Source organism: Hemitrygon akajei, chromosome 14, assembly GCF_048418815.1.
Source record: "Hemitrygon akajei chromosome 14, sHemAka1.3, whole genome shotgun sequence".
In the NCBI taxonomy this organism is placed as follows: Eukaryota; Metazoa; Chordata; class Chondrichthyes; order Myliobatiformes; family Dasyatidae; genus Hemitrygon; species Hemitrygon akajei.
In genome coordinates, this window is record NC_133137.1 from 95946523 (window position 1) to 95973751 (window position 27229).

Sequence of the window (27229 nt, forward strand, 5' to 3'; positions counted from 1 at the left end):
TTTGTATGTCACAGTTCTGTAGTTCTTTTGTTCATTGTCTATTTTCATTCATCTCTATCTACTTAGATCTCATCCGGAATGATCAGCTGTGATTAACAAACCCTCACTAACCTGACCCAACCGCCATTGCCACCAACCAACCTCTCCTTATCCATCCTATCATAGACATTCCCTTTTTTCTGTTCACCTGTCCCTTTTCTCTGCAACTTAAGCATGGTTAATTTCAGTCCTTTTCTAGTTTTGTTGAAAAGTTATTGATCTAATATGTTTCTTTCTCCATAGATGCTGCTTGATCTGCTGACTATACCAGCAGTTACTGTAATTTTTATTACCAAAGTTTAATTTCTGTTGGATGAAATTATTAATCTTTCTATATCTTCCAAATTTTATACTTAATTGACTCGTTGCCTTTGACAAAACTGCTTCTAAAGTGTTTCATTTGTTGTAACTGTCTGGCTTGTCTACAGATGTAATCTTCCTAGAACCATCTTCAAAACTAATTTAGAGTTTGGCAAAACTTGGCTTTGGATACTTTTTAATACAAGTCCTTAAAGGATTAATGTAGATTGTCAACTCCACCTCATAGATGGTTATCTGGTCAGTAATGTGTCCGTGAAAAATGACTAGCAAATTGGTATTAAAACAACAATTAATGCTCCATTCCAAATCTGGAGTTGGCTGTCAGTTGTCTCCCAGGCCCGTTTTTACTTGGCCAGATCCAGGGAGTCTGAAAGACCCTTCCTGGATTGTATAAGGGCCTGTGGGAAAAGGGTGGAGTCCTTAATAAAAACAGCTATGAGAGATGGTAAAATAAGAAATGTGAGAGTCTGTGTGGCAGAGACTATTAAAAAGTTGCTCATTAAAAGGATAGACTGAATTGGCAGAGAAGTTCAACTTGGTTAATTGGGAAAGTAATAGTCCACTGGGAATAAGAGAAGACCTTAAGGTCTGATGTTGGAGAATATTTATGTAAGTGTGCATGAGGGATTCCTCTAGCGGGAAATAAAGGAATAGGGACCCTATAGAACAGTATTTGCAAATGTGGTACTTCTATAGAGGAGTATGAGGATAATCCTTATCGAGGGTATAAAGGACCATTATGGAGCAAGAGATCATGAATGATAGAAGCTTTTGAAAAGGTACAGTAAAGCCAAAATAGAGAAGTATAAAATACGAAGAAAGGAAAGAATAGGAAATAAAGGAATGACTGAGGAGGACACAGAGGTGGGTGTGGGGGTTGTTGATTTAAGGAACTAAATGAGGGAGATCGATCTAGAGCAGGGGTTCCCAACCTGGTCTATGGACCCTATGGTTAATGGTAGGGTCCATGGCATAAAAGTGACTGGGAACCCCCGATCTAGAGGTTATAAAAAAACTGAATGGGTGTAATAGAAAAGGTTAACTTAAATCTAACATGAAGTGATGGTTGAGTAAGAGGCATGAACTAATCTACTTGGACTATTCCCACACACACACACACACACACTTGTGGGTAGGAAATATTGGCCAAAGTTTCTGAAATAACTTGAGGTCCATTTAGAAACTGCGATGGGCAGCATGACAGCTTGCTTTAGAGGGATGCTGTAAGTGCTCTTCTTCATCTATGAGTTGATCTGTTTAAAATGATAACCTGTGATATTAGTGTTGAAGAATTCTGTTGTTGCCTTTACTGAATTATGTCTGCTTGTCTTTGCTGGTATGAAATGTCTGTTAAATCTCAGCATGCTTCAATATTTGAAGTGTTAATAATGCTCTTTCCCTGTTCTTTCCCTTTCCCTGATTGTCTCTTACTCTATTTACCTTTACTCACTGTGATCCCTTTTCCTTCTCACTTCCCATCTTTTCTCCTTCACTATAACTTCCCTTTTCTCATTTGCATTATTTTTTGTAATTACTGTTCTCCTTTCCATCCCTTTTATCTGATTTGGCTGCCTTTATTTTACTTCTGTTTCCTTTCACCTTCAAATCTTGTTCATGAATATTCACAAATGTCTCCTTTTCTGATATCTCCATCTTTCTATGTTCTGACTCCCTCTGTTTATTTGCTCCTACCTGCTTTAATCTTTTGATGTCACAATTACATTTTCATGTTCACTGTATTTGTTTGGTTTCCTCCCTGTCCCTCTCCTTCCCCATCCATTTCTTCTCTGACTGTCACCTTGACATCATACTTGTTTTTGTCTCTCCATATGCCTATGGTTTCCTTTCATACGTATGTATGTACATTTGTGTATCTATTTGTGCGCGCCTTTGTGCATATGCATCTGGCGCTCTCTGTGTGTCTGTGTGCATGTGCACTTCTCCCTGCTTTCTTGTTATGATGCTTCTGTCCGTTTGTGTACCTGCCTTTGTATGCGTACATTGGGATGTTGATATGTATATTTGCATGTGCATCTGCATTTGTGTATGCCTTTGCTTTGCCTTGTGTAAATGTATTTCTGGGTGCCTGACTTTATATCTCTGTATTTTATTGTTTGTCTCCTTATATGTGTGTGTGTGTGCTTTTGCTTGCACATCTATATCTGTGTGTGCGCTCTTGCTGATTTCTATTGTGCATTGTGGATGTTTTCTGCACCTTTGGTATGCCCGTTTGATTCTTGCTCTTGTTGGTGTCTGTCGCTGGTTCTTCCTGTGCCTCCATCTCTGTTTTGCTTTCTTTCTGTCGTCTTTGTTCTGCCTGTCTCTCTGCCTCAGAATGCCACTTTTCCTGACCCCCCTGTGCTCTCCTTGCCTGTGATAGGACTGGTTGTACTGATGGCTATGCTGTGGTGCTGGTGGGCTGAGACCTCCCGGCATTGACCAGGTACTGTCCCATTTTATTATCTTTGTGAGTATGTTAGCAAATTTGGGCTTGATGATTACATTTTGGGTTGCAAGGATAGAGAGTGATTAGGTCAGCTCAAAGTTTGGGACTGAGCTCAATACAAGGGGAAAACACTTTCTCTGCATATTATTCAGATCAATGTAGTTTTACCAGAGCTGGAAATCAATTGGGGTAATTTCGGAATAGGATTTCCATGTGACTCTCCTTCCTTTAATCTAGGACACACAGGAAAATGATTGGGAACAGGAATTCTCGGTGATTCAGCAGGCCAGGCAGCATCTATAGGGAGAAGCGCTGTCGACATTTCGGCCCTTTGTCAGGGTCTTGGCCCGAAACGTTGACAGCGCTTCTCCCTATAGATGCTGCCTGGCCTGCTGCGTTCCACCAGCATTTTATGTGTGTTGCTTGAATTTCCAGCATCTGCAGATTTCCTCGTGTCTGGGTGATTCTCCTTTTTTTTAACAGCAGGACTCCGGACAGTAATAAGAAGCAGGAATGTTGGCTGATTAACCTTCCCTCTAACTCTTTCGATTGAGGGCAAAGATTTACAGCAGGAATCCTGCCTGTTTTCCCCTTTAACCTAGGGCTGTGTTCTCCTCAGTTACAGCAGCTTTGGGACAGATGAGATAGATTAAACTAGGATTGTGGTGCGGTAGAAGTTTACTTCTGCCCAGGCCCCTTATTCAACTCACTCAGGCTCTTTCATTGCTGTTGTGTAGTGATCGTGCTGTGTGTATCATGTTGTGACAGCTGTTTGAGATTAAAGCATATCACTGTCTCTCCGTCTGATTTATAACATTGTGAATAAACCTCTCAGAACAGTGCAACTGCCCCTTCCCTGCTTGAAGTACAGCAATATGCACACAATGATGTTCCCCACAAAGCAGCTTCATTACTTCAATTCACCTGGTGCAAGTTCCTGATCTCCCCTGAGGAGAGGGAATTAGAAAGAAATGCGGATTCTGCAGTTTAGCTGGGGAAATAAGCAGGGCATGAGGAGAGGTGGGAGGAGAACCTGATGAGGTGGGGGCAGTATTCCTTGCAAGGGGGGGGGAGAGGGGCAGAATTTATTCTGATGAATGCCAGAGGAAGGTTAAGAAATGTGTAGTCCCCCTCCCCCAGATCTGCTGGGAGGTTCTAGTGAGTTTTGATGTAGGGTGAGGTCAGCAGGGGTGGGTGAGGGGAACGATGTGGGGTGGGGTTATGTGTTGTTCAAATTTAGCAATATACTGCGGAAGGAACAGAATTGACTAGGAATGCATTATTGAAAAAATAACCAATCACTTTCACAAGGAGAGCCCTGAAAAATAATCTGCACCGTATTAACAGACTGTGAGGCACGGAGTGAAGGGAGGGAGAGGCAGGCAGCACAGAGACAGTTAGAATTACAGCTGGAATTTATCTGTGACCTTCTGCTGCTTTTTTTTTCCTGTACAGAGTCGAACTGGAGTGTGGATTCCATTAGAGCTGATGGTTATTGCTACAGCTGGTCATTCTTCCATATGTCAGCCTCACTCCTGACTTCTCAACAACCAAAATGTGTTTGTTCCATTCCCTCCTTCCTCCTCCTCTCTCCTTATCCATACCTCCCCACACCTTCTCACAATCCACACCCTCCACTTCTCTCGGTTGTCCTGTTCCCCAATTCCTTCCTCTTCTACTCTCATCTCCCCAACCCATGCCCCATCTTTTCTTCTACCTTCTTCTCTATTTACCCATACATCTCTCCACTTCTTCCCTGTATTCTCTTTACTATCACATTCTCCACCTTTCTTTCCTTATTCTCTTCCTTCCTACCTTCTTACTTACATTCCATTCCCCATCCTCCTATTGGCCTTCCATTCCCTTCTGTCCTTCCATGTTTATTCTGCCTCCTTGGTCCTCATCCCCACTTTTCTTCACCTCTTTCCCTTTCCCTTTTCATTCAACTCTTCCTTGTTCTCTCACCTCTCCCTGATATCATACCTCTGCCCCCTCACATTTTCCCTTAGTTCTTCTCCTCCTCATCACATCTTCCTCTACCCCTTCCACATACCTCTTTCCCAGTTCATTCCCCCAGCTATTGCTGAGTTTCTCTAGCTTTTCCCCATCCTACCTCTTCCAGAGTTCTTCAACACCCTTCTCCACAAACCCTCTTCACATCTCTTCCTCCATTCATTCCATCTATTGCTTAACCCCCAATTCCTTTTTTTCCACACATTATCTGTCGATGACTCTTCACTCCTTTTACCACCTCTTCCCTCTCATTTCTTTCACCCTTACTATTCTTGCCTCCATGACACTCTCTCACCACCTTCCCCAGCTCTCCTATCTGCGCCCTTTCTTCCCTTCCAATTTTTCCTTGGTGCTTAAACCTGAGTATTTGCCTGCTATTTCTCCCAGCGTTCTGTTCTCCTGCTGTTCTGAAAATGCTGCTGTACATAGATCTTTATCTGTTTTCTCTAGCAATATTGGATGAAACCTTCTCTAAACCAGAATGAAATGAACAGCTGCTGCCCACGAGGCACTCCGGAGTTGGGTGGAGTCAGGGATCCTGTGCATGAATTAACAGAAATTTAATTACCAAGGTTATTACGGGGCTCTCAGAATGTTCAGATCTCCCATCTGTAGGGAGACCCACACTTAAGGACACCACCTTGTATATTGATAACACAGCATTTCCTGGTGGAGTTTTCCCAATTATTTTGGTTTGTGATCAATGGACTGTCAGTGACCGGTGGGTCACCCTGACTTTCTGAATATCTATCACCATCTGGTCCTCAACCAACTGACATAGTGTGATCAATTAGTTGTCCACGATAGACTGTCAGTGATTGACTAAATCTGAGGGAGTAACTGATCTTTAGTGAAAGATCAGTGACCAAACTAGTGACCAACTAACTTCCGGTGATTGACTGATACCACTGAGCGACTGACCCTTAGGGAGTATCCAGCCAAGCCGAAGTGTATATCTGGCTTTACTAACTGACCAGCGGACTTTTAGTGAGTTAGCTACCACACAACTCCATGAGATAATGACCTTAATGAGTGGCTGATCCTCAGTCAGTGACCTCAGTATTTCATCAACTCTCAGCAAGTATCAGAATCTTTACAATAGACAATAGGTGCAGGGGTAGGCCATTTGGCCCTTCGAGCCAGCACCGCCATTCAATGTGATCATGGCTGATCATCCACAATCAGTACTCCGTTTCTGCCTTCTCCCCATATCCTTGACTCCACTATCTTTAAGAGCTCTATCTAACTCTTTCTTGAAAGCATCCAGAGAATTGGCTTCCATTGTCTTCTGAGGCAGAGCATTCCATAGATCCACAACTCTCTGGGTGAAAAAGTTTTTCCTGAACTCCATTCTAAATGGCCTACCCCTTATTCTTAAACTGTGGCCTGATTATTGTTTACAAGCCACTGATTCTCAGTAAAAGGAATTGCCGTCAAAAATTAACCAGCCACAGTGAATGACCATCCCCTCAGCAACTAACTAACTCAGGGCACAGACTGGCTGAGTGATTGATTGATGACAGTGAAAGACCAACTCTGAGTGATTACCAACCTCAGAGTAACTTGCTTCAACAGATAACCTCATCAAATGAATAGTCCTCAGCAAGCCACTGATGTTCAGCAATTTGACTGATCCTCACTGACTGAGCAAGTTGCCTACTCCTCATGAGTGGCCCATTCTTGGCGAGCGACAGATCCATTGGTGGGTGACTGACCCTCAGTAAGTGATCGATTGTCAGTGAGTGAACAACCTTTGGAGTGATTGACCATGAGTGATCGATCCCCACTGAGCGGTTGCACCCCAGCAACTGCCTGATACTCAGTGAAGTTGTCTACAGTTAGTGAGCAACCCTCGGTCTGTGATAGTGTCTGATTGACTGATGTCAGCAAGTGCCGATTGTCAATGAGTAACTGATTGGCCCTGATTGACAAACTGTAAATGAGAGATTGCCCTATTTACTTAAGCCCATTACCCCTACTGGGGCATAGGCCACTGAGAGCAGCTCACCAGAGTCCTGTATCCTGGGTCAGTCTTTCAAGTTGTCTCCGGGTGTAGCCCACTTTCAGAGATCCTTCGTCTCCCAGGGATGAGATCTCTGGAGCTTCTGTTGGCGTTTCTGTACTTCTGGGTTTTTATAGGATGGGTTTGCTAGCCCCATGCCCAGCCCTCCTCCTTTTGCAGCTGGGTTAACTACCCTGACCCATAGTGAGTGCTTGCTTCTTACTACTACTTTGAGCTTCTTCCACTGCCATTTGATATCTTGAACCTGGTGAATAGTATGGATGGTGATCAGCCGATTACTGGACGTTGGGCTGCCCTTAGGCTCTTTATACTTGGTGGTGCTCATTAGGTAGTGGCGTTTGACAGTTTGGGCATGTTGCTGACACTTTGAAGATTGTCATTTTGATCTAGCAGATTCATTCCTGTTAATTCAGATATTGAGAATTACAGATGGAGTTACGGTCTGGTTGGACTCTACTGCACCATCATCTGCACCAGCTCTATTCTGCTGTAGTTTATGTGAAAATAAAGCCAGTGGTCATATCAATATTAAACCCCTTCTTTAGAAGGGTATGTCCAGTTTATATAATTTTGCTTCTTAATCCAGTTCCTCCATCCCATTTGTCATCCCTTCTGTAACCTTTCAGCGCCTTTTTGGACTTGGTTGACCAAAAATGCTCACAATTTCTCAGTGGGATTGCACAACAAACTGTGAAGAAGCAGGAAAAGATTACTATTTTAGGTCACCATTTAACACATCTGATTTATTTTACTCACAGCACTGAGATCATCTTCTATATATTGTCACTCATGACCCCCAATTTGCGTTCTTTTTTTTACGGACATTAGTTTCTTTACAATGAAATGACATTAAAATTTTGTCCCAGTTTGAAGAGTTTTCATTTTCTACTGTGAATGTCATCCACCCAATTTTCAGCTATCCTTAAAATTCCTTTAACTTGTCCACTTCCATAATTATCTATAGGTTCAGACAGTGTACTTGTGATTGTTAGATTTATTTATTGCGATTTATAGTAACTTTTGTGATTTGCACGTCTACTACCACAAAACAACAAATTTCACGACATATGTCACTGATAATAAAAAAAATCCTTTAACTTATCCACTTCCATAATCATCTGTAGGTTCAAATAGTGTACTGGTGATCATTAGATCCAAATTTTCAATTTAAGTATTATTACAACTTAGGTATCAAAATAGAATAATAGCATTATATTCAATAGTATATGGCATATTATTTAAATATTGCACACATGCATGCTATATTCAGTAACAAGATGTGGTGAAAAGTGCACATGTAAAATAATGTAAATAAACAATTTACCCAGTAACATAATAAGTTATATATACACAGGTGCATTTTGAAAGGGAGCAGTACACAAAACAATGCCAGTTTTCTTGAGGTACATAGAGTGTTTTCATTTTGAGTTGGTCTGCTGTTCACTGACAATTCCAGGAACCTGAGAGTAGGTTTGGATTCTGGGATATATGGTTGCAGTGCCCCAGAAATCCTCTTTCTTCTGCTCAGATTGCAGCAGTGAAGAGATATCATGGAACTGGTGATCTGCCTGATCCAGTATCATACATAGTACTTGAATATACAGGTTGCAATGGCCGTAGTTTTCTGATAATGTTCAGATCGAGCATTATCTCCCACGGAAAGAGGAATACACCTGAAGCAGCAGGATGAATCCTACCAGAACAATGAAAGACAACGTTGAAAGTGAAGGAATAGTGCCACCATCAACCAACAGTTTCGCTGGCAGCATATCGTGGTTTTTCATAGTCAATCATTTCTCTCCTCAACTACACTGCTCTGTAATGAGATTAGTATATATATGCAGACTCCTGCCCCAGCATCAGGAACATTTGACATACCCCACCCTCTAGGTAACGCTTCAAACAATACAGTTGACTTGCCCCTAACCACATACAGTCATTGGGAAGGGGTCCTTAACACCATCTAGTACCAACTGAAATCATTTATTCCTGTAAGCACTTGTGCTTCTGGTTTCCTTTTCCTTTCTGTTAAGTTCTGTGAATCAATCCAGTATAGCTAAGTGTAATTATCTTAAAAAACAGAATTATGTTTTCAAGAGACCCCGTAATGAAGTTGGCTTTACCAGCACAGGCAGAATGTTCTCATGTAGTTCTTTGTGAACAGTTAACTTTCTGTTCAGGTGTGCAGTTACTGTAGAAGATGGTTCCATGGGGAGGGTTAGATTTGTTATTATTCAGACGGACAGCACTCCATTCCTTTTGCTAGTACCCATTTTGGGTGAACTGACCCCAAACCAACAGTATTATGAAGTTCACTTCCATCTTGGTCAGCATCTTTACCAGTCAAATTTATAAATGACGGTGATGGAAATAACTCTCCACCGCTAAATGTTACTTTCCTGAGCACCTCATCTATTTCAAAATGCAAGAAACACCTTAAATTGCCCAGTGATTCAGTGGTCATTTGTGTTCTGGAATTATTCATCTTTCAAGAGTTTGTCAGGTGAGTAGAATTCATGAGCTGAACATCTGAAGTATCCTCATGGTTCAGCCTGTTTCTCTAGCGAGGTCTGCTCTCTGCTCAGTTTGGCTGAGGCTTATGGACAGAGTGGTGAGACTGAGGGAAAGTAAAATAATAGGAATAGTTTGGGATCAATACAGGATAAATGAAAGAGTGGAATATGACAATTAGTTTGGATTGATATGGAATTATGAGGAAAGTTGGAACAATTCAGGATAAAGAATGATGGAGGGAGAGTGAGTACTGAGTTGAGTTCTGGTCATGTCATTATTGGAAGGATATGGAAACTTTAGAGAGGGTGCAGAGGAGATTTACCAGGATGCTGTCTGGATTAGAGAGCTTGGCTTACGAGGAAAGGTTGATCAAATTGAGAGTTTTCTTTTTAGAGTGAAGGAGGATGACAGGTGACTTGAAAGAGGTCTGTGAGATGATTAGAGGCATAGATACAGTGAACAGCCAGCACCTTTGTCATAGGGTGGAAATGGCTAATAGGAGAGGCCATAATTTTAAGGTGATTGGAGAAATGTTTCGAGGGAATGCCTGAGGTAGAATTTTTTTTACACAGTGAGTGTAAGTGCATGGTAGAGGCAGATACATTAGGGAGATTTAAGACTTAGACAGGCACATGGATGAAAGAAAAATGAAGGTCTGTAGAAGGGAAGGGTTAGATTGATCTTGGAGTAGATTAAAAGGTCAGCATAACATTGTTGGCCAAAGGGCCTGTATTGTGCTGTACTGTACGTTCTATGAGAGGATGAAACAATGGGATGAGCTTGGAATTCATTTGGGACTTTGGTGTGAGAATGAAGTAGCTGGATCAGTTGGGGATGGATGAGCAGGAAACTTGTATTAATAAAGGAATTTGGGGAAAGAGTAGGATAATGTGATTAGTTGGAGATTAACGCAAGACATTGGAAAAGGGCAGGTCAGGTAGTTTGGGATTGATAAAAGGACAGTAGTGAGAGTGTGAGATAATAGATTAACTTTAGATTGATAAAGGAAATGACAAGAGAATGATCAGGTTAAATTTCTAGTTAAATGATTGCTCCATTCTGCTGTGAATTTAAGGATTTTTGGGTGTGTGTTTTGTCTCTACCATGTTTTTGGTTCTAGAATGGCACAGTGCAGTTACCCCACAGAAATAGAGTGGAGAAAGTCAGTTAGTGCCTACTAGCTACCTACTTTTTGGAAATTTATAAATATAGTTCTTAAAGTCTATTTAATATTTCACCCAGTGTGTGAGCTCAGATATTTACATGTTTGATTTGATATAGTGTCTTTAGTGTGGTAGAATATCCCAAACTATTTATGCTTCTGGAACATTTCTAAATAAATATTTGATTACAAGCTGCATGAGCAAGAAAGTGTGCAGAAGATTGGTCAAATAAACTGTTTTTAAAGACTGAGTTTAGCAATAAGTCTTTCAGCCCTGGAAAGTAAATATCCACCACAACTGTCCTGATTTTCTCCCACCCTAATTCACTAATTTTGTAGGACTATTCACACTATTTACAAGGATGTTGCCTGAATTGGGGAGCATGCCTCATGAGAATGGGTTGAGTGAACTCGGCCTTTTCTCCTTGGAGCGACGGAGGATGAGAGGTGACCTGATAGAGGTGTATAAGATGATGAGAGGCACTGATCGTGTGGATAGTCAGAGGCTTTTTCCCAGGGCTGAAATGGCTAACACGAGAAGACACAGTTTTAAGGTGCTTGGAAATAGGTATAGAGGAGATGTCAGGGTTATGTTTTTTATGCAGAGAGTGGTGAGTACGTGGAATGGGCTGCCGGCAATGGTGGTGGAGGCAGATACAATAGGGTCTTTTAAGAGACTCCTGGATAAGTACATGGAGCTTGGAAAAATAGAGGGCTATGGGTAACCCGAGGTAATTTTTAAAGTAAGTACATGTTCAGTACAGCATTGTGGGCCGAAAGGCCTGTATAGAGCTGTAGGTTTTCTATGTTTCTATCATCTTAGGGGAAAAGGTAAGTGAGCAGTAGGAATCAGTATTAATAATATGGCAAAGAAAGCTAGAACTGCATGATTAGAATTGGAGGAATGCATACATTTAGGAGGGGGAGTCGGGTTTGGACAATTTCTAGATAATTGATCTTCATTCTATGCCCTCTGATCACTGACTTACCCAGCTGCCATTTGTCTCATGGGTTATAAATGTTGTAGAGCTATTCCTGCAGATAATTTGATTGGTATTGAATTTAAGTAAGAAATAATATTCTTTGTAAAATAATGTAAAGTGAGTTATTGGAAAGAAGAACCCTGTTTTTGAGGAGCCTTCTTTCTCTTTATATTGCACAACTTTGTGACATTATCATTGACCTGTTTACTCATTTATTGACATATGCCTGGTTAGCTGCTCTGGGAGTAGATCAAACTAAGGGAGGAATGACGAGGTTAACTGTGTCCAGCACCAGTTTGCTTTCCTATCACCTTTGTTTTCACTTTCTTTTTTTTTAATCTTTAATCTGAGCACCAAGTTCCAGATGCTTTGGGCCAGAAAAATGCTTTAAGTTGCACAAATTTCCCTTCATTAGCTCTCAGTTGCCATGAAGATCACTGTGAACTACTGTTAAGCAACAGGTTGCATTGGTTAGAAGGCAACAGCACGATCTGCACTTGAAACCTAGTTTTAGGATCTCTCCCAGACAGAGATGCAGCTCTAGGGTATCTTACACTTTTGCAAAACAGATAGGTTCCTTGGGAATCTAGGGTGCCAGTCCCCACTTCTGTCCAGAGATGGAGTCCTGAGCAGTAATTACTCCTCCCTTAGGCCCGGGGAATACTTACACCACATTAGCCAGAAATGGGGACCCAGCAGATTCCACTGTCCCATCCCCTGGACATTGAAGAATTCACTCAGATTTCTTGACAGTCTAGCTCTTTAGAAGATGTGGGTCACATTATGTCAAAGGACCTCAGTAATGGGTCTAGCAGAAAACTGCCCCTGAAAAATCTCTTTATGACTTATAGAATCCGAACCATTCCTGAGATGAGATGAGTTACAGGAGAGATGTGATCTTTGAACTCCTGCCCAAACTAGAGATGGACTCTCATTGAGTCCTGCACATCTCTTCAAGGGATCACAGAGTCCATTGGAAACATGCCCACACCCAAAGATCAGAATCAGCAGACCTGGGATTCCCCTGGGATGGGGCTGATCAAGTCATACTGCTCACGTCCCTGAGATTAGATTGCAATGATACTCTTATCTCAAAAGGTTGATTTTTGCTTCCCAAAGTGTGACTCTTAGCTTGTGCCCCCTGTCCTGAACCACCCACAGCCACGGGATACCAGGGCACCCTAATTTTCAGCGATGGTATTGGACAGTTTGCATTTATCTACCAGAGGTGGGCGTACAAATGTTCTGGCCCCTTAGCAATGTCTCATTGCCTGTTGTACTTTGTTATCAGATAATATGGCACTGTTCATTTGATGCTGGAGCTGTGCTAAGTGGAATGTATTTTGCTTATCAATGTTTTAATATTAAATATATTTGAAATTGATAAAATTGTTCATTCTTCTGTGTAGTGAAGAGCATTGAGGATGCATCTGATAATAAAGGAAAAAAATCACACTGATAATAACAGAATAGTGATCCCAATATTAAAGGTAGTTTCACCCTGAAAGAACAGGTTAGATAGGGTATTAGGTGATAGAGAGAAGTTAGAACAGGTGAGAATGTGAAATCAGTATCTGCTCTGGGATCTTAGTCCAAAGAGAAAGATTTACTGGCTTGGAAATGGAGGGTTGGTTGGGTCTGACACAAGAAATATGAGTCAGATCCCGATTGGGGATCAGAGGGGCAACAGAGATGATCAGAGATCCCAGCATTAGTCCATGAGGAATGTCTCACACAGCTCATCTAACTAATTCAGAAGTTGATAGCTTGTGAGGCACCTTTAAGTTATGGAGGAAAACAGATTTAATTACTTTAATAAAGTGGAAGGCAGTGTTGCTAGAGCTTTCGATAGTGAGTTGTTACATTGCTGAGTGATGATGCCTAGCCCCTGGCAGTGATGCCTTGTGCTAAATGCGATCAATGAGGATATGCGTACAGCTATTCTTGTAGGGGGGGGCAGAAATAAATGAGTAAAAATTAACCCCAAGATGCTCAGAAATAGCAACTGAGCTCAGTAGATTTGTGGCTCCTCTTTGGCCTCCCCTGCCCTTACTTCCTGTTGCAGGAATCCAACCACATCTGGGGAATGGGGAAAAGGAAAGGGGTGTGGGGGAGGGTTTGGATGATGTAAAATATGTTTTGGAGAAATTTCAATGGGATAGAAGCTCAGGTTAATCTCTCACTCTAAGAATGAATGGAAGTGGATATGGGGGCAGATTTACCTGAATCTGGAGAGGCAACACACTGAATGCAAAGGGGATGAGGGGCAGATTTGCTGTTTCCCTGGAGAGAGGTAATCCACTGTATTCAAAGGAGGGAATAACCAACTCCCTCCCATGGCGAGTTTATCCACTAAATACACTGTAATCCTTTCCTTTGGGGAGTGAACCTATTGAATGAGAGGGCTAGGTTAATAGTTTGGTGGAGAGTTAGCAGTTGAAAGAGGAATTGGGGCAAGAAGGCAAGTTAACTCAAAACTAGGCTTAACCCATTGAATACCGTATAAGTGCAGGCTAACTAACCTTCCTCTCCTTGAAAGTTAACCCATTGAATACTCTGAGTGGCGACTTCTGCCTATGGAGAGTTAGTTGATTAACTCATAGAATAAAGTGGGATGTACTAGGATAGCCTCCTTCCCTGGTAAACTCATCCACTGCACACACTGGGAGTCTGATTAACCCATTCCTTCCTCGAACGCTTATTGTGCTAAAAATAAGGCCGGAGTGAGCAGCTCTGCCCAATGAGCGGGGCGGCTATGATTAGCCCCGCTGGCGGGAGGGGCGGGTCGCCGCGGGCCGGGAGCAGTTAATTCGGTGCGGGGTTTATATATGGGCATAGCCTCGGGATTCCTGGCGATCCTGGGCTCTGACGTGAACTCGGAGCAGCCGTCGCTTATTAAAAAGTGCGGCTGGGCTGGGAGCGCTATCATTCGGCGAGAGAGAGCCGAGGAGAGTAGCCTTCGGGCGGTGTGGGCAGCGCCGAGAAGAGGTAAACGCGGGCGCCTCCACTGACGGCAGCGGATTCGAGTACTCTTCGCAAAGTTTGGGCAAAGTTTTAGAGACCGGTTCCCACCACTGCGATGGATCAACACGGACTAACCACCAACGGTCAGGACGACTCCGAGATGCCAGCAACCGAGAAGGACCTGGCGGAGGACGCGCCTTGGAAGAAGATCCAGCAGAACACGTTCACCCGCTGGTGTAATGAGCACCTCAAATGTGTGAACAAGCGGATCGGTGACTTGCAGAAAGACCTCAGCGACGGTCTGAGGCTGATCGCCCTCCTTGAGGTCCTGAGCCAGAAGAAGATGTACAGAAAGTACCACTCGCGGCCCAACTTCCGTCAGATGAAGCTGGAGAACGTGTCGGTGGCCCTGGAGTTCCTGGACCGAGAGAGGATTAAACTAGTCTCTATCGGTAGGAACACGTCTGCTCTGGCGCGTGGCTTCCCAAACCCCCTCCCACCCTCATCCCCTCTAATGGCGTGTTGGCCAATCCAGGTGTCAAATCCAAGACCACCCCGCAGGCACCCTTCATCAAATTTGGCGTGTAACTTTTACGGTGGGCTGCTCGCTCCAGAGGCATAATGGTCCTTAGGAGCAGGCATTGGAAGTGATGAATAAGAGAAACAGAGTGATTATAATTATAGCGAATTATTGTAATGGGATGGAGTCTAGAATGATGGGGGAGGTGGAGGGAAATGGGTTAAGACCTTGGCGGAGGATTGGGTATATACTGTGTATCCTATGGACAAGAGAAGGGAAATGAGATAAACTGGTTCTATCAAATAGAAGGGCAGATTGGCTGCCTTGGCACTGGATCATTATACGAATTATGTAATATTAACTTGGGACAGATTTCTATCTGTACAGAATCTTGTGTCTCAGCAATAGCCAGCACTACTTGAGTTAAAAGAAGTTACTTAGCATGAGAGTGAACAGACCCCCCCCCCCCAGCTTTACCCATTGGGTGAGTCAGAAGGTTGTTGGTTTAGGGGGATATTGTGAAACTGTGGGTGTTGTTAGATCCCTTGTCTCTTTTGGAAGCTTGTTCTGACATGGTAGGAAGATATTCAGCCCATGGGTTCCATGTTAGCTCTCAAAGGAGCAATACCACCCTTTCTTCTTGTAGCCATATAGAACATATATTCTGGTATCCCTGTAAACCTTCCTACTACTTGCCAGCACTAAGGGGCTGATTAACTGACCGGTATGTCTTCGGGATGTTGGAGGAAGGGTGGCATTTGGAGCACCTGGAGGAAATGCTTGTGGTCATGGGGTGATTGTGAAGATCTTCACACAGGTAGCACCCGAGGCTGGGATTGAGTTCTGGACTCTGGAGCCTTGAGACTGTCATAGTAGAGCAAGAGTAGTGGAGTCCTCTTCATTGTACTGGGCTATATTTTTACCTCAGTCATCTGCATTAGTGACTACGGTCACGATTTTTCTTGTTGGAATCTTTTTTACACAAATTACTTGCTTTCATTCCTGCTTTACAGTCAATCACTTTTGAACTGTGGTCACAGTAAATTGGCTGAGACCTTGTAAAGATGTGGCAGGACCAGTGGTTGATTTTTTTTTTGGATAGACTAATCTTGCTGAAAAAGGAACCTTGTTAATGTAATCGAGAACTAACTTCACCACCACAGGATCTTCAAGACTTAGTGAGTGAGGCTGACATGGATCCTGGTGCCTTGTGGTTCAGTTGGGGCAGATGAATGACTGAATCTCCAAAGTCGTGGGTTCATATTTAAACTTCACAAAAATCTAACTGATGTGTCAGTCCAGTCCAATTCTATCATAGCTGCTTTCTCTCTGGTGAAGCACTGAACAGGGATTCTACCCACACCAACTTAAACCTCCTGTGGGGCTATTTAAAGGAGAAGAAATATCTTTCAATGAACAGCTGTAAAATAACCTTTTTTTTTGGCTGTTTGCTATGTCATCTTTCTAAAACTGAGTACTCTTTGTATTTACTCGGGCTGTAGAAAAGCCTTGGGGTAACCTGAGGCTAGAAATGATATATTAGAAATGTAATCTTACTTTTAATCAGGGTCCCGGTCTGCTTGCATCTTCAATGTTCCGACTGAAAAAAGGCTGACTCCCCATTCTCCTGATCACTGTCTATCTCTTTCTGGATCATCACCTGCTTACCCTGCCTCTATCCATGTGCTGCTGAAACCATTAACAATATCAGTTTATAAAATTGAATATTTAAATTATTTTGAATAGCCACCCATCTGCCACTCTTTGTAAACTTTTGCTTGCCCCAAACTCCTGTTCAGTGCTCACTGCCCTACTTCAGTGTCATCCCAGTATCCACTGGCCCATCTGTGATCAGTACAGCTCCACACCTCTCGCTTGGATGCTAATTCCTCCAGTTCTGCCCTCTAGTGCATCCTCATTTTAACCACTTCCCCTTGTACTCTGCCTTCAGCTGTTGACCTATGTCCTAGTATTCCTCCCCTAAGCCTCTTTACCTCCTTTCTTCTCAAAAACTATCTTTGACCAAACTTTCTGTCACCTGTTGCTTGATGTCAGTTTTTGTTCTGTTAACTGATCCTGTGAAGTTCCTTGGCCAGCTTAGCTACATTGAAGACACTTAAATACATTTTGCTGTTGTAGTAGCGGGGTTGGTGGGGAAATGACTTCCACCTCTTTCCACTTTCTTGCTTCATGCTCATTAGTAGCAGCTCTTGAATCTAACGGGATTAAAGTACATGTAAAATCCTCTTGACTATCACTCAGGTGCTCACGTCCATCAATAACGGCTAGCGTAATGCATTTACAGTGTCAGCGGCCTGGGTTCAGCTTTGCTGTAGTCTGTAAAGTGTTTGTACGTTCGTCCCATCATTGCAAGGGTTTCCTCCGAGTGCTTCGGTTAATAGTCGTATGGATGTGCGGGGCAGCATGGGCTTGTTGGGCTGGAAATACCTGTTACTGTGCTGTATCCCTTAATCAAAAAAAAATTGCTTCTATACAAATCGGAATTTACCAAATGGGAGTCTAAAATATCACATTGCAGTGACCTCCTCTACATGTCTGGGGAAAAAATCTATAAATCCTGCTGCCCATGGTTAGAAGTGACCCTTGCATTTGTTCACAATCTTTGGATCACAATTTCAATCTCAGACTTTGAATTCTAGGCAGAGAGGCTCCCAATCTTCAACCTTGTATCAACTGTACAGCTCATTTAATCATGGAGCAGAGCTAAAAACTGTCTTAGGATCTCTTGAGATGGCAACGGAAGCCTAGCCATGAGCTATTTGATCACTTGAGTGTGTTTGGGGTCACTCAAACAAAAAAAATCAGTCAATCGATGCATTGTCACAAGGCTCAGTTGGCCATACTTTATTCTTGTTCCTGCTTTTCCTTTGCATTTTACCCTTCCACAGTCTCCACTCCACCCCCACCCATAAAATATCCAGTCAGGAAGTCAGCCCCATCGGTAGCTCCCAGGCTCCAGCTGTCCTCGCATCACATGTGGTCTTGTGGGGTGCCCTTCCAGAATATTCCTGACACATTTGCAAAGTCACGCCTGTCCCAAGCTGCTGTCCTGCTCCCCTTCCCCCAGCCTGGGCTGAGCTCAGGAGCTATATACAGCTGCTCAGGCAGCTGGCGGGAATGTGTCAGTGATAACCTTGGAGTCTGACAGCTCACCATGTCACTCAGCTCTCTCCCAGAGCTGCTCCTTCCGAGAGCCTGCCTTCTGCGTTCGCACGACGCTGTCCAATACGCGAGGCTCCCCGGGGGCCGACTCATCATCTTGCAGCAGCTTCGGTGTGCTGGGGGGATTGGTGCGTGCCCTGCCGTCTCTGACTACGTGTGTGAGATAGACAGCGGGTCATTGAATAAGTTGACTGGCATGAGAGGGCCGAGACAAAATCCTGCCTGCAGATTTATCCTCTGGGCCACTGCCTGGCTCAGATGGAGCTTGTGGGCTGGATTTTTAAGTGCCAAGAGTTGTGGTCTGGGCCCTGTGGTGAATGGCTGGCAGCCACTTCTCTTTCCCAACTCTACGAGTGTTGGTGGTTTCCTATCGTCCCTGCCTGTTGCATCTTTTCCAGAATCTGAGTGTCATTCTGTCCGAAAGGTCTTTCTGTTTCTCCTGAGAGTGTTTTGATCTGTCTGTATGTACTAAACACCCCACCCCCAACACCACCCAGCACTTTGCCAAAGTACTCTTACAATTCAAAATACGTATGTGTCACCTTACACTACATCAAGACTAATTTTTTTGCGGGCATTCACACTAGATACAAAAAAAATCAAGTCACTGGAAAACCATGTACAAACAACCAATGTGCAAAAGAAGACAATTATGCACTTACAAACAAAAACTCATAATAAGAAGCAGACAAATAAGGAGTTTGTACATTCTCCCTGTGACTACGTGGGTTTCCTCTGGGTAGTCCTGTTTCCTCGCACTGTACCAAGATGTACTGACTGGTGGGTTAATTGGTCACTGTAAATTGTCCTGCACTTAGGCTAGGGTTAAATTGTTGGGTTGCTGAGCTGGTGCAGCTCCAAGGGCCAGATGGGCCTGTTCTGTGTTGTATCTCTAAATGAATAAACAAGTAGTAAATAATATTGAGAACACATTCAACAAATTTCATGCTACCAAAAGCAATGGCCTGCTCTGCCCTTTATTTTCTGTTTGACATTTGCCTTCCTTCAAGAATCCCTGTGGTGGTTCAACTCACTTCTGAAGGATATTGCTCCTGGCACTCAGGAATGCCTGTGGCGCGCTGTGCATCACAGCGTTTGAGCTGGTTGACCACCTGCTGCATGGAATTGATTTGGTTACTCTGGACCACTGGAGGTGCTGGATTCTTAGCAGTGAATGAAGGGTAAATACAGGGAATGGTCAGCACGTCAGGCAGGGACCAGTGAATGAATGAAAAATCGGCTATAAAGTTCCAGGCCGAGCACCCTTTGTTCTGAGCAAAGGAGGACAAAGAAGTATTTGAGAGAGAAGCTGGAGTACAAGAGTAAGCTTGCAAGGATCATAAAAACCTCCTGAAATGGTAACAGGATAACTGGAGGTCCTCTGCTATCAGAGAAGGTGCAAGTTGTAACAGGAAGTAGAGAAGTAGCAGAGAAATTCAACTCGTATGTTGGCTGTGTCCTCACAAAGGGGGACGTAGGTAACCTCCTAGATAAGTTAAAGAAGTGACGGGCAGAAACAGAAGAAAATCCGTAGTCATGAGGAAATGATTTAAAGATTAGGTTTATTTGTCATGCGTGCATCGAAACACTGAAGTGTGTTGTTTGTGCCAACAGCCAACTCAATCCAAGGATGAGCTGGAGGCAGCACGCAAGTGGTGCCACACTTCTGGTGCCAACATAGCGTGCCCACAGCTCACTAACACTAACCTGTATGTCTTTGGAATATGGGATGAAACTGGAGCACCCAGGTAGTCACGGGAGAACACACAAACTTTTCACAGACAGTGGTGGGAATTGAACCTAGGTTAAGCATTATGCCTCACTGCTATGCTTCTGTACTGCCCTTAATTTCCCTTGCTGTAAATTTGTCAGATTATCAAGCCCTCATCAATCTCTATCTCAGAGTGCTAAGGGAAGTGGCCCTGGAAAAAAGTGGTCATCTCCAGAAATTCTTTGTACTCTGGAGCAGTTTCTGTAAACTGGAGGTTAGCAAATGTAAATCCACTATTTTTTAAAGCCAAGAGGAAGGGCGGAGCATGGAATTGTATATATTTAAAATAAAGTAAGTCTCATGTTGGCAGTGGAGAAAATTATGACATCTTTTTTTTATTGATACTTGGAAAGTGTTGACAAGATTTAACAAAGTCAGCGTGGGCTTGTGAAAGGGAAATAGTGCTTAACAAATCTGTTGGCTTTTTGTTTGCAAATGTAACGCATAGATCAGATAAAGGCAGATCAGTAGGCTAATGGAAAACATTTGGGATAAACCATTTTCGGGGAGGCAGGCAGTAACTATCTGGATACCATAGGAATTGGGGTTTGGAGCCTAGCTGTCCTTGGTGTATCTCCCTAATTTTGGATGCCGTTTCTCCCACATGTCCATGTGAGCCAATGCTTTGAGGATAGGGGGTTGTGTAGCTGTTGGTGAGCTGTGAAGCAGATGTAGAAAGGCTGTAGTGTGGGTGAGTGTGTAAGTGCTTGGCAGAAGCAGTTTAATATGGACATACGAAATCATCTGCTTTGGTTTTTAAAGATGGAAAGAATGTTATCTGGCTGGTGGTGGGGAGAAAGGGAAGGTGTGGAAAGAGCTGGGTGTCCTTGCACCTAGGTTACCGAAAATGAGTGTTGGGATGCAGCAAGCATTTAGGAAGCCAAATTGCACATTGGGGTTAGGGTACACAAACAAGGATGTCTTGCTGCAGCTACACAGGGCTTTGGTCATTCAACATCTGCAGTGAGAAAAGATGTTCCTGCCATGGAGGGAGCATAGCCAAGTTCAAGCCAACTGATTCCTGGGAAGGTAGCACTGACATCTGAAGAAAGATTAGGTCTGCGTACACTAGAGTTTAGGAAAATGAATGGAGATGACAAAGAGACCTCTAAAATCCTAATGGAACCACACAGACTCTAGGCAGGGAGGGTGCTCTTGATGGCTAGATAATAGAGCTAGGGTCAAAGTCTCAGGATTTGGTTCATATATTTCAAACAGTTTAGGATAAATTCTCACCTAGAGGTGGTGAACCTGCAAATTCTCTACCACAAAAGGCAGTGGAGAACAAATATTTGAATCAAGCTTCGGAGGAAGTAAATGTATTTCGTGATGCTGAAGAGCATTTGGGAGGGCATAATGGTTTAGTGGTTGGTGCGGTTGCTTTACAGTATCAGAGATCACTGATGGGGATTCTGTTCCTGCTGTAGTCTGTAAGGGGTTTATAGAAAAAAAATCCCTATGGCACAGTACAGGCCCTTCGGCCCACAAAGGTTTGTTCATTCTCCCTGCAACTGGGAGGGTTTCCTCTGGACGTTCTGGTTTCCTTCCACACTGCAAAGGTGTTCAGGCAGGGTCAGCGAGTTGGGGACGTGCCATATTAACGCTGGAAGCATGGTGAGACTTGCAGGCTGCCCTCAGCACCGTCCTCTGACTGTGTTGGTCATTGATGCAACAGCACATGTGAATAAACTAAAGTTGATCTTACAAAAAGAGATTTGGTGATGATGTGGGTCTGGTAGTTGGGAGTGGTCAGCCAGGATATGATAATATTATCTAAATTCCTGTTTTTTGTTTACTGATGTTCATTTAACGCACCCCATACATGTGCTCCATTGTACAATGGGGTTCCTATCCCACACCAGCCAGGGCTCCCCCTTCACCTGAGGCTGACTCACTGGCTGCAAACCAGCTTTGACAGCCTGCGGACTGGTGGCTAGTCTAAACTCGGACGTGAAATGGATGCGATAGTTGCTCATGAGCATGTTTTTGAAGTTAGTGGTTAGTGACACATACCAGGCTCACAGACTGTTGAATAATGTAAGACACTGAAGAAAACAGGAAAATTAATTATATTGGAAACCAATCAAAAAAGACCAAGCTGGCCTTGGCTCTCTGTCTTGAAAGGGAAAGACTGATCTAATAGAGGCTCTTAGCACTGCATTAGTAGAGTGGATGTAGGGAAGATGTCCCACATGTGCAAACAGGTCCTTGGCCGACCTTGTCTCTCAATCATCAGTATGCATCTACACTACTGCAATCTGCAAGCAGTTGAGCAATGCAGATTAACTTCATTTCTCACATGTATATCAAAGCACGCGGTGAAATTGTTATTGACATCAAATCAAGTCAGTGACCATTGTGCTAGGGTACGTTCCTCGCTGATTTGTTTGATGGAAACGACGTATTTCACGAGTTTTGCCTCACTTCTGGCACCAACATAACATACCTGTAACTCATAACCTTAACTCCGCATCTTTGGCGTGTGGGAGAAAACCAGGGCAGCTGGAAAAGCTCACGCAGTCATGGGGAAAAGAGCAAGTAAAACTCCTCACAGACAGCAGCAGGAATCGAACCCCGATTGGTTATCACTGGCACTATAAAGCGATTGCGTGATCTGCTATGCCACTGTGGCTATTGCTCTCAATGTCATGGCAATTCAAGTGCTTGTCTGGATACCCTCATGGGCTTCCCTCTCCTAGCTGCCTTACCCCCCTATCATCTGTCATCAGCACAGTTTTGGAGTGTTGCTCCTGTACGTTTTGGTGAACACTAATGGGTGTTATCCATAAGCTGTTGTCAGAAGTAAGGAGTGACCGAAGAGCAGAAACCTGCAAGATGATTGGGCTGAGTGATGTCAATACAAGTAAAAGTGCTGATAGGTGGGTTGCTCTTTTTTTTAATAAGCTGTTTATTTTTGTTTGGTGATTTAATTTATTAGAGGGGCAGAGCACCTCTGACTGACGGAATACACATCCTGTGTCACACGGAAATTTCAGGGCAATTCCTGTATTTTGGACAAACGTGAGTGCAGGGCATGTTGTCGACTCGAGGAGTCTGAGCTCTGGGTTTTGGAGCTTGACTGACGGCGGATGATGCTGCGGTCGTGGTGTCGAGTGGATAACGTGTCTCTGGAGATGATTGTCCCTTGGCTCGATGGACCAGCTGATTGTTTAGAGATTAAGCACAAAACAGGCCCTTCCAGCCCTTTGAGCTGCACCACCCAACAACCCCCATTTTAACCCTAATCTTATCACAGGACAACTTACAATGACTAATTAACCCACTCACCAGCAAATCTTTGGGCAGTGGGAAGAAACTGGAGCACCCGGAGGACAGGCATAGAAAAGGGAACATGGACTTTGAGTTCTTGTGGGCTTCTGCATCCTTGAGGGATGAGGTGGCTAATCAGTATTTGGTCCTCAGTACAGAGGGGAGAGGTTTTTCCCATGTGCAATGCATTCAGTGCCAATGGGTAAATCAACTCTACAGATAGTGAAGTTATCTCTGGGACAGTGCTTCTGTGTTTGCAGGTGTAATTCTGGCATTGTACACTACCACCCTGGTCCCAGGGTAAGAATACTACAGAGTGGCTGCAGCAAATTCTGCAGGGGAAGGCTGAAATACCAAGGGACTTGGTCCATAATGATACTAACAGCATAATGTATTGAATACAGAAGTAAAGATGCCCTACAAACAGATTTTAAAGAGTAACGTTATGCTTCTGGTGCCACACTGTAGCTTTGCCTTGTTTAGGGAAGCTTTTATGAACCAGTTTGGCATGGGGATAAGAAGCTGAACCTAGATTGAGAAGGTAGAAAAACAGGGGACGATATAGAGGGTTTAGAGACAATTGGACAGAAAAATGCCAAATGGAATTTAATCCAGAGAAATGAGGTAATGTACTTGGAGCCGTGCATTGGGAAAGAGAATACTCCACAGCAGAAGTATGGCCACAGATCTTTAAAGGTAGTGGTTTAAAAAGCCATATGGGATTCTTTCTTTTATTAGCTTAGAAGAATCTAAGTGTAGGGAGGTGATGCCAAAACGATCTACAATGCTAGCTAGACCACAAATGGAGTTTCTGTGTATGGTCTCTGGTCACTATGTTTACAGGAAAGATGTGCTTCCACTGAAGAAGGTGCAGAGGAGATTTGAAAAAGTTGCCAGCTCTGGAAAAATTTTTGCTGCGAGGAAAGGTTGAATATACTGGGGTTGTTTCTTGGGAGCAGACAAAGCTGAAAGGGAAACTTGATTATGCTGAATAAAATACTGGGTAGGAAGAGTATATTCCCCTTTGGTGGAGAGGTTGCAGACAAGGAGTAAATTTAATTGGTAGAAAGATCATAAGGGCATTCTTTATGATCTCTTTAAAGAAGGGAGGAAGATAAAAGAGAGGAAATTATTGGCCAGTTAGCCTAACCTCAGTGGTTGGGAATGTGTTGGAGTCTTATTATTAAGGATGAGGTTTCGAGGTCCTTGGAGACTAATGATAAAATAAATCAAAGTCAGCATGGTTTCTGTAAAGGGAAAACTTGTCTGACAAATCTGTTGGAATTCTTTGAGGAAGTAATCAGCAGGGTGGACAAAGGAGAGGCAGTGGATGTCATTTACTTGGATTTTCAGAAGGCGTTAGATAAGGTGCCTCGCACGAGGCTGCTTAACAAGATAAAATCCAGTGGCGTTCCAGGAAAGATGCTGCATGGAGAGAGGAATGGCTGACTGGCGGGAGGCAGTGAATGGGAATAAAGAAGGCCTTTTCTGGTTGGCTGCCAGTGACTAGTGGTGTTCCTCAGGTCAGTGTTGGGACCACTACTTTTCACATTGTCATCAGTGATTTGGATAATGGAATTGATGGCTTTGTGGCAAAGTTTGCGGATGATACAAAAATGGGTGGATGGTTAGGTAGTGCTGAGGAAGCAATGTGATTGAAGCAGGACTTAACAAATTGGAAGAATGGGCAAAAAATTGGCAGATGGAATATGGTGTTGTGAAATGTATGATAATGCATTTTGCTAACAGGAACAATAGTGCAGACTATTATCTAAATGGGGAGTATGTTCAAAAATTAGAGGTGTAGAGGGACTTGGGAGTCCTCCTGCGAGACTTTGAGAAGGTTAATTTGCAGGCTGAATCTGTGGTAAAGAAGGCAAATGCAATGTTTGCATTTATTTCAAGGGTAGTAAAATATAGAAGAAAGGATTTAATGCTGATTCCTTAAAAGATACTAGTCAGGCCACACATTGGGTATTGTCAACAGTTTTGGGCTCCTTATCTCAGAAAGGATGTGTTGTCATTGGAGAGAGTCCAGAGGATGTTTACAAGGATGATTCTGGGAATGAAGGAGTTAACATATGAGGAGCATTTGACAGCTTTGGGCCTGTACTCACTGGAATTTAGAAGAATGTGGGGAGTATCCTCATTGAAAACTACCGAATGTTAAAAGGACTAGATGGGGTGGATGTGGAGAGGATGTTTTCTCTGGGTGGGGGATGGGGTTATCCAGAACTAGAGGGCACAGCCTCAAAATTGAGGGGTGACTTTTTAGAACAGAAGTAAGGAGGATTTTTTTTTAGCCAAGGAATGGTGAATCTGTGGAATGCTCTGCCACAGACTGCAGTGGAGGCTAAGTCCATGGGTATATTTAAAACAGAAGTTGTTAGATTCCTGATCGGGGCATTGATGCACCATCAATAACTCTTGGAGACGTGAGGCGAGATATAGGCTTTTATTGGCTGGAAGAAAGAACAAGCAGCAATTGACCACCACACTACATCCTGGAGACTGAGGCCGGGGCTGTGTCTCCAATCGTCTTTCTACCAGGGTCCATGGGAGGAGCCATGGTCAGTGGGAGGAGCCACAGGAGCAGTCAGCGGTGGGGGGGGGGGGGGGCGTGTCCAGACAGGTATATGTAGTTCACTACAGTCATCAAGAGATACGGTGAAAGGACAGGTGTATGGGATTGAGTGGAATCCAGGATCAGCCATGATAAAATGGGCTGAATGGCCTCATTCTACTCCTAGGTCTTGTGGCCTTATTGCATGAAGAATTATTTTTCAGCTGATGGATGGGATTAGTGGTACAACATGGAAAAGGCCATTCATCCCACTATGTCCATGCTAGCCAGTGGGCACCAATGCAGATTAGGCTGAGTAGAATGTTTTAGACTGGCAGGGATGCAATTCATTGCAATGGATGCCTGTGTTTCTTCAGATTTTTTTTCCAGATTAAAAGGGCACGTGCTGTACAGCTGTTTGTTCAGCCCAGTGAGTTTAATGTCTGCAGTATGGATGTGTTTGTAGAAAATCAGAGACATAACCACTTGAGTGAATAAATGGAAGGCAAATATGTTCATCAAATTTTGTGGCTAGCTTGAGGTATTGAGAGTTGTCTGGTTTGTAAGTTTTTCTTTCACGAGGCATTTGCTAAAATAAGCATTGCATAGCAAAGTTGAAGTGGTTTGGCTGGGGAATGTAAAGCTTTATAGAGTGATAAACTAGACTGAGGAGACGTACCGAATGGTGATCTAGGGTTAGCACGAGTTGTTTTAATGACGCTGGCATCCTTATAGTTGATCAGTTCAAAGTTTACAGGTCAAGCAAAACTGAGAGCCAAAGTCGTGGATTAACCACAGAAATTGAGACGGGGGTGGGGGGAGTAATCATTCAGGCATTGAAGAGGAAAGTGATACATTTTGGATGGAAAACCAAAGCCAATGTGAGCTTAATTGTCATTTTGTGTTTTACTGGCTGACTAATCTTAATGCATATGTAACCTTTGACAGTTGTAGCAGACATACACTCAATGGCCACCTTATTAGGTACAGGAGAGGAACTCATTGTGGTCGGCTGTTGTAGCCCAGCCTCTTTAAGGCTGGACACGTTGTGCATTCCCAGATGCTCTTTTGCATACCACCTTTGTAACTTGGGGTCATTTGAGTCTCCTTCCTATTAGCTTGAACCAGTCTGACCTCTCTCATTAACAAAGTGTTTTCACTCAGAGTTGTTGCTCACTGGATTTTATTTTTGGGTTTGGTTTTTGCACCATTCTTGGTAAACTCGAGAAACTGCGTGAAAATCCCAGCAGATCAGCAGTTTCCGAGACACTTAAACCACCCTGCCTGGCACCAGTAATCGTACAATGACCAAAGTCACTTGGATCATGTTTCTTTTCCCCAATCTGACATTTGGTCTGAACAACAATTAACCCTCTAGCCAAGTCTGCAGACGTTTATGCAGTGAGTTGCTGTCTCATGATTCACTAATTAGATATTTGTATTAATGATCAGGTGTA

At 43.4% G+C, this 27229-nt stretch overlaps 2 protein-coding genes across 15 annotated transcripts in view; both read left to right on the forward strand.

The window, feature by feature from the left end:
• ccdc136b (coiled-coil domain containing 136b) overlaps positions 1 to 8111 on the forward strand; it is a 126400-nt gene extending 118289 nt beyond the window's left edge. For 6 of the 8 annotated variants that reach the window (XM_073066703.1, XM_073066701.1, XM_073066700.1 and 3 more), the window contains 2 exons: positions 2695 to 2803; positions 4262 to 8111. In XM_073066703.1, coding sequence (XP_072922804.1) covers positions 2695 to 2799 — 105 coding nt within the window. In that variant the 3' untranslated portion in view covers positions 2800 to 2803; positions 4262 to 8111. The remainder of the gene's footprint in view (positions 1 to 2694; positions 2804 to 4261) is intronic. The other 2 variants (XM_073066706.1, XM_073066704.1) reach the window with 1 other exon arrangement.
• A 6301-nt stretch (positions 8112 to 14412) lies between these two features.
• flncb (filamin C, gamma b (actin binding protein 280)) overlaps positions 14413 to 27229 on the forward strand; it is a 63492-nt gene continuing 50675 nt past the window's right edge. For all 7 annotated transcript variants that reach the window (XM_073066717.1, XM_073066719.1, XM_073066718.1 and 4 more), the window contains exon 1: positions 14413 to 14917. In XM_073066717.1, coding sequence (XP_072922818.1) covers positions 14581 to 14917 — 337 coding nt within the window. In that variant the 5' untranslated portion in view covers positions 14413 to 14580. The remainder of the gene's footprint in view (positions 14918 to 27229) is intronic.